The sequence below is a fragment of the Solanum pennellii genome, chromosome 7, assembly GCF_001406875.1.
Source record: "Solanum pennellii chromosome 7, SPENNV200".
NCBI lineage: Eukaryota > Viridiplantae > Streptophyta > Magnoliopsida > Solanales > Solanaceae > Solanum > Solanum pennellii.
The window spans coordinates 62,371,694-62,388,169 of NC_028643.1; the positions used below are offsets into that span (position 1 = coordinate 62,371,694).

Consider the following 16,476-nt stretch of genomic DNA (forward strand, 5'->3'; position numbering starts at 1 on the left):
TAACATGAAAAATTATTCAAAAACATTCACTCAATCTCTGATTTGAAGCTTTAATGTCTTCAATCAAAATTTGCAATTTTCCAATAACAGTAATTATCACAATTTGTATTTCTAAACTCACAGCTTTTAATCACAATATTTTAATTGTATTCAAATTTATTTTGTAGTCCAAATAACCATCTTTTAAAAATTCTAATCCATTGAGACCATATAATTTTTGAACCAAAATCAAAATCAAAATTAATTGTTGTATCCAAATCAAATTGTACCAAACTTACGAGTTTTTCAATATCTAATCGATTATAGCTGTCAAATTGGAATTGCGTGCCAAATAAAGGATTTTTTCTTGTCAATTATCTCCAACTGATTCAGTTTTTAATTCAAAATCTTTTTCACTAATATCAATTTCCTTTCTTCCAATAAAAATGACGACCAATTGAATTGACTTTTACGAAGAAGGAGGATTATTATTGGAGAATTGAAAATCGTTAATGGAGTTGAGGAAGAAGGGACAGAAGCACCCTTTTTTGGTCTCCTAATCTTTCTAACGTATGTACCAAAAATTTTCAATAATATATACCTAATTTGTAAGATTCTCTCTCCTAATTTTCTCTAATTTGTTATTTCTTAGTTGTATTTTATCAAGTTAAAGCAAAGATTTTTTTTTCTTACATAAATCAGCCTAATAACAAACTTAAATATAGTTATTTTTAATAAATATTAAAAATGTAGCTAAGAGGTGTTATTAAATGTTAAAATATTGTTGTTTTGAAAATTTTCCAATGATCAAAGCATCACTTTGCCAAATTTGCCCTTACTAATTATTTAAGGAGTATTGAAATAAGTTGGCATGAGGTATAATATATAATAATTCAAATAAAATTTAATCCTAAATTTAATTAAAGACATTAAATAACTTTGAGATTATTTATCTTTATCATTTATACTTTAGTAATAATACAAATTATCTCACGTACATGTTATAATAATTTCAGAAAATGAATTATTGAAAAATAACTTGTTGCTAACAAAAGAAGCAAAAGAAAAAGTCAAGAAAATAGAAGGTGGGCTTCCGTAAAAAAACTAACAGGCAGAGGTCTGAAAATGGAGGCCATAGGGATCACAAGATTATGCCACCGGAATCTCCTTCCCACTACAAACCCCTCTCTCACTTCCACATTTATCTCTAATCTTGTTATTGGTCGTACCTCCTTCCACAATTATAATACAAACTTCCCCAAGTTTTTGGTTTCTGCAACTATGGAATCTTCCTTCAAGCCTGAGGAAGCTAGGGTTCCTGCAGAGCTTTCTTTGCCTGCTCCTCCCGTCACCAAGGCAACTTCCTCACTTTTCCTTTTGCATTTCTATTTACTTGATTATAATTCGTCCATTTTCTTTTGCATTTCAATATAAATATTCGAATTGGTTAGCATTATGTGAAGTTTGCTTGTATGTATATAGTCAAAAGGAGGAGAAAGTTTAAGGACTCATAAAGCTTTAGAAATGTCTTCTTTTTCCTGACCATATATCAAAAGACTAATGGTGTAATTATGTATAAACATAGAGTATTTATTATTCTCTGTGGCTTTTCTCATTTTCCTTTCATTTGCTTGTGAATAAGTTGAGGTTGCTTAACTTTTTCACTTGACCTTACCTTTCTAATAACCCAATGGTCCCTACCTAAGTTGATCGGACTCTTCACTTTCGGTCCCGCACCCAGGTTGATACGACATGGTGTGGGATCCGTACTGCATTTGGTCAACTGATTTTGGGTACTTTGATCAAAATAAGTGGAGAAATTTGGAGTAGATGCAGTGAGTTTTGTATTAATAACAAAAGCTAAGGTGAAATTGAAGTAAAAATGGAGTACTTAGTATATATGAAATTCTATTTCAGTCCTTTTCCTTATATCATATTTTGAGATTCTCCTCTTGTTCAATATTTTTACCTCATAATAGCTTGTAAGTTTTTATAATTTCGACATATAACTCTATTTTTAGATATTTGAATTAGTTTAGCCGAATCCCTGTATTTGTACCTGGAACCGTACCCCAATTCATAAAATTTATATAGTGAAGCCGACCTCTAGATTCACACCTGTATTGGACACCAGCACCTGAGTCTGAACAACTTAGGTTCCTGCAATAAGCTGTCTTTTCTGTGCTATAGGTTATTAAGCTTAAAAAGATTGTGTAACTTCCTATAGAGAGGAACTTTTGGTTTCATGTTTATCTCTCTGCGGTCTAGATCTACTTTGTGATGTCATAACGTTTTTTTGTGCATCAGTTCAAGATTGCTCTTTGCCAGTTATATGTAACTACCGACAAGGAGAGAAACATTGCTCATGCTCAGCAGGCAATAGAAGATGCTGCAGACAAGGGTGCTCAGCTTATTCTTCTCCCTGTAAGTTCCTTTTATTTTCTGAAAATTATGGCTGAACTATTTCAATGCAATCGTCTCTCTGGACTCCCAGAAAGGTAGAGACAAATTTTGTTACAATAGGGTATATACATTTTATCTGTTATTTACCAAGATTCATCACTGTGACGTACATGGTTTATGAGAGGCTGAGATAATTGGTATCAGAATTCCACGAATAATGGGCATATAATTTATGTCTGAACTAAATTATGGGTTTAGGCGTTTCAAAATATGAAAGCGGATTGATATAAAAAATCAAAAGGTATAGAATGCTCTCAGGCACAGATATCAAGGCCTGTCAACTTTTAGTTTAAAGTGTTTTACCTTTAGGTTTCAGATGAGTGGATCCGGCAAGCTCGCCGGAACACATCCAATAGGGGAAGATAGCATCTTTTACAACGTAGGTTTCAAGTCCTACGACATTACGAGATGTAAAGACAAAGTTGGGAGTTGGTTTGTATGGGTGGAACGCAGACGAAGTCGGATGAGAAGAGTGGAAATTAGCATTTAAGTATTGAAATGGTTAGTTGCAGTATTTATTGAAGCGTCCAAAGTTCAGGGGAGGACAGTTAAGAGGTGGAACAGGAAGGACCACTTTGCAGAGTTCTATTGCACTCTCAAATACAATAGTAGCGGGAGATACATCAGTTTTATAGCATTACAAGGTCAAAAAAAATCAGTCATAATTACTCCAGAATCTACATTCAAAGGAGGTTGGGGAAATATAGCTCATAAGATTGCTGGGTTTATTTATGAACCAAAAGAAACACGGGTTAACAGTAAAGGACAACAAACAATTCCACAGGTCCTACAAAGAAGCTCTCTTCCGTGACAGATGGGTGACGGATGCAACGGAGAAGGCAGAGATACTAAGCACAATAAACAGAGTAAGGATCACAGGAGGCAAATCGCAATCAGAAAAGGACCTCTTGAACAGATGCTTAGTAGGGAAATTCCAATGCCAAACAAATGAAAACCCTAACTTGAATGATGTAAGAAGATGGGCCTGTAACTCTTGGAAGTTGGAGATAAAAGTCAAAGTGTATGCCATGATGAATCAATGAATTTAAACATTGTTTCCTGGAACGTGAGGGGACTGCATTGTGGGAAGAAAAGGTGTATGATCAGGAATATGTTAAGAATCTGGAAAGCAGATGTTGTGTGTTTTCAAGAGACAAAACTGGAGGGGGAGATTGCAAACATAGTTAAAGAAATTTGGGGTAGTAGATTGGCAGATTATGTGCAACTAGAAGCTAGTGGGACCAGGGGAGGCATACTAATTATGTGGGATAAAAGAATATGGAAAGGGGAAGTAAGTAATGTGGGAGCATACTCAGTTTCATGTTGTTTCTATGGCAAAAACCAGGATTTTAAATGGCACCTAACAGGAGTTCACGCCCCAAATGACAGAGTTGAAAGGGAAGAAACTTGGTGGGAAGTGGGGGCAGCTAGAGGTCTATTTAACAGGTGGAGACAGTCAACTATCTCTTTTTACACTGCAAATGGACAGATCAATTATGGCAGATGTTCATTCACAAAAGGAAGATCAAGTGGACAAAACCAGGGAGAATCACACAAGTTCTAAAATGCTGGAACAGTGATGGAAATGCAGGAAAAGAGGAGGAGATGGAGGATTGTCCCAGCATGCATCTGGTGGACAATTTGGAATTAAAGGAATCAAAGATGTTTTGATTCAGAAGATAAAGATAAACTGCCTAGGTCTTTATTATTTTTGGTGTAAGCAAGTAGTAATAGAAAATTCTGAAGATGTTTTTAATGTTATTGACTGGCTGTAACTAGAAGATATTAGGGCTGATGTAAGTATAAATTTTTGGTGGGGAACTACACTTTGATGTAGTATACCTGTGGATATATAGAAGTAAATGTTACCTTTCTCAAAAAAAATATGAAAGCATCTGAAATAGAATCTGTCTCCATCATTAAACTTTTCCACATTTACTATTTCCTTGTTCCTTGTCCTTCTTACATTAGAAAATGGGCCTATAATTCATGTCTGAACTAAATTATTAATTTGCTTGCTGAATGTGTATAAATTCTTAATTGTCTATTGTCCTGTGTTTTGTTGGTTATTTTAGATGAACTTGGATGCATCCCTTTGTATTTGAGTCACTGAGAGAGTTCTATGATGTTTCTTTGACTTCGTCTAACTCGCGATGCGATGCCTGCATTCTGTCTTAATTTTGTTTACATTCACTAGCTTGCTTCCATTAGTATCTCTTTTTACTCTTCGCTTCTTGTTTTTAAGTGAGGCTTAAATTAACTCAATTGCTTCCTGCTATGACAGGAAATATGGAATAGTCCATATTCCAATGATAGTTTTCCAGTATATGCAGAGGACATTGATGCTGGTGGAGATGCATCTCCTTCAACTAGGATGTTATCTGAAGTTTCTCGGAGTCGAAAGATTACAATTATTGGTGGCTCTATACCTGAACGCAGCGGTGACAAATTATATAACAGTTGTTGTGTTTTTGGCACTGATGGAAAGCTTTTGGCCAAGCATAGGAAGGTCTGCATATTTCGTTCTCATTTGGAAAGAGTTATAAGAAAATACTCTAAGAAAAAAATAATAATTATGACATGGGTTTGCAGTCCAATTATGTTCATTATATCCTACTATTTATCATAAATTTATTTAATTGCACGTTTGGGATTCTTAAGCTTTGTGCCTTAACTTAAGAATTTGCACCTATTTGTATCTATTTAGTGATCAGCCCGCTAGTTTCTTTGATCCCACTCGGTCTTCCTTTTCTATTTTCTTCCAATTCAATTTGAAAACAATGCTTTTGCAGATACATCTCTTTGACATTGACATTCCAGGAAAGATGACTTTCAAAGAATCAAGGACCCTAACAGCTGGAGAGAGACCTACTATTGTAGACACAGGTTTGACAAGCTTTATACTGATATAAGATGTACACTATTCATGCTATATAAAATTTGTGGCGACAAATTCATTATGTCCTTGTTTGACTTGTTCAAATATAAAGTTTGAGATATTCTGACGTAGGAGGAAAGTTGCAATCTTTTTTTTCCAAGTCTGATGGTGAGTCTCAATCTAGTAACCAACATATTATGTACTTGATCAAAAAAATAAAAGTAACCAGCCTCTGCTGTTTTATCATATTTTACTGGTATCCGCCTTTTGAAATTTTGAACATATCTTGTTAGCTGCATCTATTCACTTGGAAAGATGCACAGCATATTGCCAACATTTTTCTTTTCTCCTGAAATTAGTTGATGACGATGTACTTAAGATTTCTATAATCTTATACCGAAGTACTTGCAGCCATTCAGTAGAGCTACTGTAAGTAACTAGTGAATTCCATATGCAGAGGTTGGACGCATTGGTATTGGTATATGCTATGATATTCGCTTCCAAGAACTGGCGGCTATCTATGCTGCAAGAGGTTTACTTTTCTACTTGTCTACTATAAATATTTTTAACTTCCATATCTTTTCTATGTGCATGGTAGTTACTCTCTCAGTTATGTAATGTTCATCCAGAAGACCTACCCTTTCAGCCTTCTCCTTCTCTTCTGAGCTTTTCGAGACCTCCAAGTTGAATTCTTCACTTCTGGTACATTGGAAGATTGTAGGTTTTGTAATCGGATATGGAAGCTTTGGCAAGTTAAAGACAGAAAATACTATGCAGAATGTGGCTTTTCATATTCTCTACCTCATAAATGGACTTACCATGCACACAATTTATTCGTGATGTAGACGAATTGTATTCCTGTCTCATCTAGATTTTGCAAATGGAAGTAAATAGGCTATTTTATGTATGATTTAACCTGCGGTTATGAGCTACTTTCAATTAAGAGTCCGGAACCTAAGTAAGCCACAAAAAGATAAAAGTGGCCAAAATAAGCCACTATTGTAGGAAGTAACTAAATAGGCTTAGTGGAAGAAAAAACTCCACTTTATCAAATATTCTAAACATTTTCCGTTAGTCTCATAACGCATATTTTAATATATAACGGAAGTATTTATTACACTTTATAAAGTGTAAATTTTTCTGTACACTTTGTAAAGTTAAACTTTTTCTTAAACTTTATAAAGTGGAAGAAAAAATTATGTTTTACAAAGAGAAATGTTCACGTTTTGAAGCTTTATGAAACTTTTGCAGTGTTTTTCATACAATTATATTGATTTGACATATCATAAAAATAGAAAATTTATTACATTATGTATTTTATTTTTTTATCCTGAAAATTCCTCCAAGCTCTATTGAAGGACAATTAAACATAGCATCTTCAACATGTGCTATATATATAATAGGCGAAATAGTCTGGTGAACCCTTATACTTGTATCGGTTTGTATTATGGACCCTCCTACTTAATCATTTGTCAATTGAGCCCTTAAACTCAATAAAAAGCAATTTAACAAATCCCTCTGACAATTGACCAGGCTTATGTGACACTAGAATGTCTGAGTTGGCAAAAGTGTTTAACTACACGCTCTTAAGGCGAGTGGATGACATTTTTGAGTTAAAAAAAATTAAAATTATAAAAGAAATAATTTTTTTAAAAACAATTAATTAAAAATTCCTTTCTTCTTCACCCACCATTTTCATCTCAAATCCAACCTATTTTTTTCCTTCTTTAGAATGTTGTTCAGCCATTTTTATCCCAAACCCAACCTGTTTTTTTCCTTCTTCAGAATATATTAACATCAATTTACCAGATCCTGGGTATAAAATAGAATTGTACATGTAGCTGGATTGGTGAAACAATAACCTGGGATGTTAAGCTCCAGTGCAATATCGACAGTCTATGTGAAATACATATCACAGAAGATACAATCAGGATGGATTTCACGAATTTTATCTTCCAGTGTTTCTGTAGAAGATGAATGCCGCAAAATATTTTGCCCCCGATTTCAGGTGAAGAGGCGGAACTGAAGTTCTCGATTCCTTCAAGCAACCCAACTTCAGTGGATGGGAAACTAAGTGTCTCTATAGAAATTACGGAATGGTCTTCCCATATGTCATCATTGTTAATAGAAGATCAGAAGAGGGAGGCATTGGGGTGGGTAGTGAGGATGGTGACTTGGACGTCGCCATGAGAGGCGAATTCACCGCGGAGAGAGAAAGAGCGTTCGTGGTACTCATCGGAGCACTAAATCACTGTGGAGTGAGAGAGAGAAGCGGCGTTGGTGGTGCACGCCGGTGACCATTGTTTATAGTAGAGTAAGAGAGAGAGGCGGCACTGGTCAATGTAGAGGAGAACGAGGCGGGTGAGGGTGCGAGGTCATGACGGCGAATTAAAAGTTTTTTCTGGTGTTAGGTTGTTGATTTTGTGGAGGTTGGAGGAGGAAAGGAAAATGGTGATGATGTGCGGTGGAGATGTAAATAGGTGAGGGAAAGAGTATATCAATTTCGCAGGCAAAAATGGTGACGACGGTAGTGATGGTTGTCTCCGTAGATTTTGGCCGTGAAATGGGGAAATTGGCTGGAATTTTCATTTTGTCCATTATAGCTCACCAAGAGCTTCACCACTGTTTCCTCTCATTAAAGAAACACATCAATAAATCAAACAAAACACATAAAAACATATGAAAATGCAAAACATGAAATCGGAGTAATGAAGTTGACGAAAAAGTTGAACAAAAAATGGTGAAATATACTCTAAAGAATAAATTAAAATTTTATTATTTTACCTTTTATTTAATAATTTTGATTAATAATTTTTAACAAATAGTTATGAAATAATTATGACATGACATTAAAATATCTGACATGAATATGACATGTCATTTATGTAAAGGAGAGTGAGTTAGACACATGGTTGGAGGGGCTTAAAAGTCTCGTTTTAATTGAGTCTAAGGGTTTAATTGGCAAAAGATTAAGTAGTATGGTCCAGAACACAAACTGATACAAGTATAAGGGTCCATTAGACCATTTCGCCTATATAATATTATCAAAGTGTGAGGATTGACCAAAATAAGTATCGTGAGGATTGACCAAAATAAGTATCTAGTCCATAACTTGGAGCAATATTCCTATCTTGGTGAGGTAAACCACTACAAAATATATAATAAAATAAAAATAAGAAATCATATAAATTAATAGATAATTGATAGAATCAACAAATAATAATCGAAATATAATTATTGAGCATTACTAGTCACTTTCATTGATAGTTTCGTTCAAATCAAAATCATATCGTCTGGTAAGAATATTTTGATGATGAGTCATGTTAGGAAAATCAGTAGATTGAGTTATCGGAAATTCATCAACGCTATTACAATTTTCTAATCGGGGATGAACATCACCGATAAAGGAGAACGTTGTTGGCTAGTCTTAGGCTACTTTCTAACATAGATTTCAAGTATTGTTAACTTGATCTGATCTATGTAGTCATTTGGAACCCTCAAAAAGTCGGTCAACGATCGTCATTATAAATAATCCACTCTCGAAAATTTACTTGTCCTTGTGATAAAAATGAAGTAGGGTATTTTTCGACTATAATCAAATTATAATCACTACTACTTATACCCCATTCTTTTATAAATTGATGAAAGAAATTTATGATATTGAACATTAATTGAATATTTAACATTGTGTTTGGGAGGACAATTATAATAAATGGTATTTCTCTCATGTATAATTTCGACATCCCAATAAATCAAAACTCTAACTTTTGGGGCAGAAGACATTTTTTTGTGATTGAAATGAAGAAAAATAGAAGACTAAAAATGTTGAAGGTGCTATGTTTTAATATCTTTAAATAGAGCTTGGAGGAGTTTCCAGAATTAAAAAATAAAAATGCATAATGTAATAATGTTTTCTGTTTTTATGATATGTCAAATCAATGTAATTGTATGAAAAACACTGCAAAAAGCTTCAAAACGTGAAAAATATTTCTATTTGTAAAACATAATTTTTTCTTCCACTTTATAGTGTTAAGAAAAAGTTCCACTTTATAAAGTGTAAGAAAAACTTACACTTTACAAAGTGTAAGAAATACTTCCATTTTACAAGGTGTAAGAAATAATTCCGTTATATATTAAAATATACACGTTATGGGACTACGGAGAACATTTAGAATATTGGATAAAGTGGAATTTTTTCTTCCACTAAGCCTATTTTAGTTACTTTCTAAAATAGTGGCTTATTTTGGTCACTTTTATCTTTTTATGGCTTATTTAGGTTCCGGACTCTTCAATTAACTACTGTTTTTTCCTTTATGTTAGGTGCTCATCTGCTTTGTGATCCTGGTGCCTTTAACATGACCACATAGGCTATTTTATGTCTGATTTAACCTGTCGTGATGAGCTACTTTCAATTAACTACTGTTTTTTCCTGCATGTTAGGTGCTCATCTGCTTTGTTATCCTGGTGCCTTTAACATGACCACCGGTCCGCTGCATTGGGAATTGTTGCAACGGGCGAGGTAGTGATGAGTTTAGTACTACAGTACTACACAAGTGACTAAGTGTTGGTTTATTCTATCATGTAATAAACGCTGAGTCCTTATAACCTGTGCTAGTGTGTTACTATTTGTTACAAAATACCATAGGGGGCTATCTTTATGATCTTTTCTTTTGATGGTGAAGCCTTCTTAACCACAAGAGGAATAGTCAAATATTGAGGTTCATCTTAGTTTCTGGGATTCTGTTTAGGAACCAACAACAACATACCCAGTGATTCTGTTTAGGTACCAAATATGTAAGTACCAGCTGAAATTCTAGAGAAATGAAATCCAAGCGGGACATTTATCATTTCACATTCTTTATTGTTTGTTTGTTTGTATGTCTTAGTGAAGAGATATTGAATCAAATCACGAAGTCATACCTATAAACCACTTTTCTTGATTCCCCCAATAGTGGAAAAATCAAGGGTGTCTTGTAATTTAAGAGTGTACTTCACACCTTTCAACAAATTGTTACTGATGGTTATTGCTGACCATGTGATCTACTTGATATCATGGAGAACATTTACAGCACATGCTATAGTGATTTTGTACTAGGCTAAGTTGTGGAAGTTGATGGATGTATATTGATTTGCAAGTTTATATGAGTTTATGTTAGGATTTACTAGTTTTATTCTTCATCCCATTGTCTTTTATGTTTCTTTAATACTTTTTAGATGCCAAAAATTGTGCTACTTTTTCTTTTATAGTTTGTCACTCCTTTATTTTACTTTTGAAATACTAACTAATATACTTAGGTTTCAGGTTGGAAATTGCTCATCTCTATTAGGGCAAGATAAATTTATTGAATTTGGGTCAGAGGGAGGGACTAGTCCTATTAAACTTTGGCTCCTTCTTGATGCATTGAAATTTGGAGACTCTCTTAACTTTCATCCTAGAAGACTAGTTTGCTTACATTTTCGTTCATATACATTGCAGTCAAGGTTTAATGAAGTCTGTATAATTATTTGACTTTACATGCACATAAAGAATAACTAGTAACATCTATGTTACTTGTCCTGCAGGGCTGCTGATTGCCAGGTACAACACTGATACCTATATGCTCCATTATACTCTTCTGCGTTACTGTATTTTCCTTTCCATTATGTGATTTTATTATGCTTTACTTGAGCGAGTTTCTATCTGAAACAGCCTCTCTACCTTCACAAGGTAGGGGTAAGGTTGCGTACACATCACCCTCCCTAGACCCCCCCCCCATGTGGGATTACCCTGGGTATGTTGTTGTACTTTTGTGCAATTGGTCTTTGACAGTGTTAGTTGCATTGTTTCTTGAAATGTCTCCAAATTTGTTTATGTATGCAGTGCTTTATTTGGTGTTAAATATTATGTTGTTGTTTTATCTGTGGTTAGAATCTGTAAGCTCTCGTCCATGTAATCCATTATGGATTGCATGGATGATTTCAATAATTCTTAGTTTTCCAAAAGTGAAGATCAGTTACTTGCCCTGTTAGATGAGCCTAAGAGGGTGCTTCTTTGATGTCAAATTGCTTTATCTTTTTCCTCTTCTCTTTTCATGTATAGTTGACAGTAGGAATCATGTATATCATATCAATTTATAATACTATTACTCTACTTCTTATTAGTATCAATTTAAATGTAGCACTTTTATTACTGTCCGTACAAAACTTAAATTTCTGATTGAGCACAATTTTCTTCTGGATCTCATGGCTAGCACCTCGCTGATTGTATTTACTACTCTGAAGATCTATCTTATCTATTTGCACATATTCCTGTCAGTTGTATGTAGCAACTTGTTCTCCTGCCAGAGATGGTGGTTCTAGTTATGTAGCTTGGGGACACTCTACTCTTGTTGGACCGGTAAGTATTTAATGTCTGATGTGGCTTGTTACAAAGATCTTTTCGTTAACATGTTCCTCGCGTCACTTTAAATAAGAAACAAGAAGGAATGTCAAACCATTTGTTAACGAGCTGATTAATGGTGGAAAAGAAATATTGGAAACATTCATGTTTTGTAGAAGTGACTTCAAGTGTCGCATAATATCTTATGCTTAACCCACAGACCCCAAATAAAGGAACCTAAAGAAACTCAATCTTGCAGTTTGGAGAAGTGCTTATGACAACAGAACATGAGGAGACTACACTAATAGCAGAGATTGACTATTCAGTAATTGAGCAGAGAAGGTGAGTTCCTCCTATACCCCTAGCTTAGTTTTAGATTGAATATGTATTCACATTGTATGTATATGTTCAGTTGTTTGTGATTTGGTTTGCTGCATTTTATTTGAATGTTTGTCATCTAAAATGATTTTTTTTTATGGTTAATGTGTCCTTCCTCCTCCTCTTGGATGATGGAGGGGCAATATAAACAGTTCTCAGTCACAACCCTTTGTTCATGTTTAGAGCTCATCTCTAAGTTATGGTTAATCTTCTTCTGGGCCATTGATATGCTCAAAGTCGTATTTGATGTGCAGAACATACCTTCCATTTCAAAAACAAAGGCGGGGAGATTTGTACCAGTTAGTTGATGTTGAAAGATTGAACTGCACCGGAGCCAAATGAGGTGCATTCTATATTGCATGGGGATGGAATAATCTAGAATTGATCAGTGATAAAAGAGTGGTCTATTGAAAGGCTAAAACGTCACAATTGCGTATTTGTGCTTACATTGATCTCTGCTCAATTATATGGCTCATTTTTCCCAAGTCCAAATGACTACCTCTTAGATTTTGCCTGGACTGATGCACCATTGTGGTGTGTGTGAAACTGCAATAAAGGCTCTTTTTGTTTTTGATTTCATTTCTTTTGAACATCGAGAAATTCCGTATTGCGTTAGCTGGTCTAACTCTAGTTGGTGCACTGCTTTGTTATTGGGGTGAGCATGGACCCACTTCTCTACCTTTTTCCCAAGAAACATACCATGCTTTCTAGTTTCTTTTTGGTTGGTTTAGTTGAAATTTGGCGTTTCCACATAATTAATGTATACATCTCAACTGGAACTAGTACGTTCCAAGTTTTCTAGCATTTGAAACTAAAAGAAAAAAGAGGCGGATGAGTGGGAAGACGGTGGGTGACGAAGGGGAGGGTAGAACATGTTTTTTAAATCAATTTTTAAAGTATAATATGTTTTAAATTGATTGTCATTTTGTGAAGTATCTAATAGGAACAAAGGTCATTAATAAAAGTATCTAAATGAATTATGCGTATAACTCTATAGTATCATAAATTAGTCTATCATCAACAATCTCTCTCTGCCCCTTTTTGGCTTTTTCTCCTTGCGAGTGTATTGCAATCAGTGTTATCAAAGGTGCGCTTAAACTCTGAAGTGAGGTTCAAAATGTGTTGAGTGCTTTGCTTCGCTTTATGTGCACTTTACTGTCTTCATCAAAGTTCCAAGACAAATATTTCCTTGCCAATGAGCCTCTTATGAAGAAGTGAAGTAAAATAACTCATATTTTACTTTATTATGATTTTTTTGATCTTATATTTTTCATTCATGTTTATAATTATTAGTCTAGGATTAAATATATATATTTTATTCTTTTCTCTCTTTGCGTCTTTTTCTGTTAAAGCTTTATTTATGCCTAAAAGCCTCCACAAATACGCTTTTCGCCTTTAATAACACTGACCGGAACATGTCAAACATGACTTGTAGTTCAACCAAGGGTATTTTTTTTTACATTATATGTACTACTTATTTCATTTCTTTTATCAAGATAAATATAATTGGTGAAAACAAAACGTGTGGTATGTCATGATACTGCTGGTAGAAATAGTGTACTATGCTCATTTATATTCCACCCCTACACCTAGTAGGAGATACAAGTGCTTCTCAAATAATAGTAATAATAAGTCTCTAGACAAACAAGTACTTGAATATTAAGTAATCAACTCTTCTTGCAGTTTATAAATAATAATAATAGGCAGATGTAGACAGTGACAGTAATAAAAAGAAAACTGAACAGCACTTGCTTAGCCATTCTGGCAGAATCACACGCACGCGCGCCCTTCAACTTACTTTCTTTTGGCCAATTGTTTTTGTTTGGTATCTATTCATATTGCTTTATTAAATTTAAATTTAGATCGAAAAATCTCATATTAGGTAAAACGTTTCCTAATAAAGATGCCTCTATATTTAATGAAAGGATAAAAAAGTAATTACTTGATCAAATCCAAATGTAAAACGCTTTCTAATCTGACCTGTAATTAAGAATGAATAAGTGCTTACCAGATTCCCTAATTTTTATTTATATAAATGCCATCGCCTTACTTGCTAGTCAGTTGCATCAACCAACAAGTCCCCATTTCCCCTCAACACATTTTGGCTCTTTCTCATTTGATCCAGAGAAGAGAGAAAAAGAAGAAAAAGAAAATGTCTTCATGGGAAAAGCCAATAATACGACTTCAACAAAGGCGTAAGACGCCATCGTTTTCTTCATCTTTATTGGAATCTATTTATCATTCAATTGACGAATCCAAAGAAGAAGAAGAAAAACATCAACAAGTCCCAAATAGAAAGAGCAACAAGAAGGAAGAAGAAATTGTAAGCCTTCGACGTGCAATATTGATTGAGAAATGGATGGAAAGTTACAAATATAGTCAAAGTTCAGGACACTTCAGTTCAGATTCAACTTCATCAACAGAGTCAAGCATGTTTTCATCTTCAGAAACAGAGTCAAGATCCATCAATACATTGCCAAAAACAACAACACAAGTCCCAAGACCAGACAAGGTTGTTACATTCTCTACAGAGACTAAAACTCCAAAATGTGAAGGAGGAGGAAGGTTCATGAGGACAAAATCAAGAGCCTTGAAGATGGTGAAACAACCTATTTCACCAGGTGGGAAAATAGCAAACTTTCTAAATTCGATATTCAATTCGAAAAACATCAAGAAAAACCATCAAGAGGACTGGAGTTCAGTCAGGAAATCAAGATCAGTGAATGATTCAACTACTATGACAACATCATCTTGCTTAAACAAAACCCCTCCTTCGACTTCGACAAGTAATAAATCGAAAAGATCAGTGAGATTTTGCCCTGTTACTGTAATTGTTGATGAAGATTGTCAACCATGTGGCCACAAAAGCATATACAAGAATGAAGAACCAAAGCATCAATACAGAGGATTTTACCAAGACGAAGACGAAGATGATGGTAGGAGTTGTGCAAGTTCTGATCTTTTTGAACTTGAAAACATAGGCATGATTGGTCATGTTCATGCAAATAGAGATGGTTTACCTGTCTATGGAACTACTAGTTTTAAAATGAATCAAGCTATTGCTAGGGGATTAGTTATGTGATCATGTAACATTTCATTAGAGCATCATCAATGTTAAACACTTCAAAATTTGAGTTATTACTTTTTTGTCTTCTTGTACTAGTTTTTCCCTCCATCTTTGTATCATATTTTAGACTGACTTTGCCTTATTTTCTTCTTCATTAATGGATTACAACTATGGCTTTACTAACTAACATAAAGGCTCACAGTGAGCACTAAGTATTCCTTCATTCTTGACCAAATGATAATTTCAAGTTCAAGTTTTGAATATGAAGTCGTCATCGATAGGCGTTCTACTACCAAAGTGGATATATGAATTAGTTGAGCTATCGGAAATCAAGTAAGAATTTTTTTTTATAAAAAACAAGAAAGGCTAATTGGAATAGTAGTGAAGGGCATAAAAATTGATAATTAGAGGCAGATCTAGAATCTAGACTCAGTAAATTCAAAATAAGTATAATTTTACTATATGTGCAAATTTTGATTTACGTATTTCGAGTTGAAAGTAATGTGAGTTCTTGCACTTGCAGAACTCGTTTTAGATCCACCTCTACTAACAATATCATGTAGTAGGCTAGTCTATGAAACTCTTTGATTTCAAAAGAGTAGTTCCAAATCTAGTGTTAGCCCTATGATTAGATTTAGAGCATATTATTATCCATGAGGTTAGGTTACTTTCAGAGGAAACAAACCTTGATATGGAAATTAACTCTTAAATCAAATGATTAAGAGAACATGTCCTAATTAAGATCCATTTGAAGATGATTATAAGTTCCTTACAAATAAAGTGGCTTCCTCACGAGGTGTAATGATGGTGATAAGAATATGTATCTTTAGATTGAAGAAAAATGATTTCTTTTATTCACTTTTTTTGAGATGTTACATTTGGGTATTACTGTATATATTAGGTTATTATAATTAATTTAATGTTGATATAATGTCACTGTTTGGAAATGATTTAAAAAGCTAGAATGCCAAAATGTCATATTTTAACAACTTTTTGATTCCATCAAGAAAGAAGAGATGTGGAAGTCCAAAAGTGACATCTTTCAAAGGCAGTAAAGATCTTTGATAACAAAGTAGACCATATTTTATGATGTTGTCTCTCTTTAGAATTCATAGGGGATGAGTAGGTGTGGAAAATTGAGTCCTTAAAGGAGTACACCAAGTATGATCAAACACAAATTTAAAATACATCATAACAGAGTCATAGTGGGATGATTAAAATTTCTTAATTTCTAATTTAGAGATTTTCGAATTTATCTTTTGAAAATGAATTAATATTATGTTGAAAGTGTTAAAAAACAGATTCTGCAATACGTAAATTTAATTTTAATCATATCATCATAATATGTGTATT

The 16,476-nt window shown here is 34.0% G+C and overlaps 2 protein-coding genes across 3 annotated transcripts; both read left to right on the forward strand.

Annotated features, from left to right (window-relative positions):
* Positions 1-1,024: 1,024 nt before the first annotated feature.
* On the forward strand, positions 1,025-12,734 carry LOC107026407 (omega-amidase, chloroplastic-like). Of its 2 annotated transcripts, XM_015227361.2 has the most exons (10): positions 1,028-1,335; positions 2,287-2,403; positions 4,727-4,951; positions 5,235-5,328; positions 5,778-5,852; positions 9,761-9,839; positions 10,883-10,898; positions 11,616-11,696; positions 11,938-12,020; positions 12,311-12,734. In XM_015227361.2, exons 1-10 carry the CDS (start codon positions 1,105-1,107, stop codon positions 12,396-12,398), a joined length of 1,089 nt encoding a protein of 362 aa, XP_015082847.1. In that variant the 5' UTR covers positions 1,028-1,104; the 3' UTR covers positions 12,399-12,734. The 2 variants fall into 2 exon arrangements, with proteins under 2 accessions (XP_027774373.1, XP_015082847.1); XM_027918572.1 differs by lacking the exon at positions 11,616-11,696 and having other exon boundaries at positions 1,025-1,335.
* A 1,342-nt stretch (positions 12,735-14,076) lies between these two features.
* LOC107025395 (protein BIG GRAIN 1-like A) lies at positions 14,077-15,265 on the forward strand. Its single transcript, XM_015226186.2, has one exon. It carries the CDS (start codon positions 14,092-14,094, stop codon positions 15,136-15,138), a length of 1,047 nt encoding a protein of 348 aa, XP_015081672.2. The 5' UTR covers positions 14,077-14,091; the 3' UTR covers positions 15,139-15,265.
* Positions 15,266-16,476: the final 1,211 nt, after the last annotated feature.

Bases quoted from the DNA above. Each gene is read 5' to 3' on its own strand.
- LOC107026407 (XM_015227361.2), top strand. From the start codon at position 1,105: ATGGAGGCCATAGGGATCACAAGATTATGCCACCGGAATCTCCTTCCC. The intron at 1,336-2,286 runs GCAACTTCCTCA...TTTGTGCATCAG, and splicing joins CTGCTCCTCCCGTCACCAAG to TTCAAGATTGCTCTTTGCCA. The intron at 12,021-12,310 runs GTGAGTTCCTCC...TTTGATGTGCAG, and splicing joins TCAGTAATTGAGCAGAGAAG to AACATACCTTCCATTTCAAA.
- LOC107025395 (XM_015226186.2), top strand. From the start codon at position 14,092: ATGCCATCGCCTTACTTGCTAGTCAGTTGCATCAACCAACAAGTCCCC.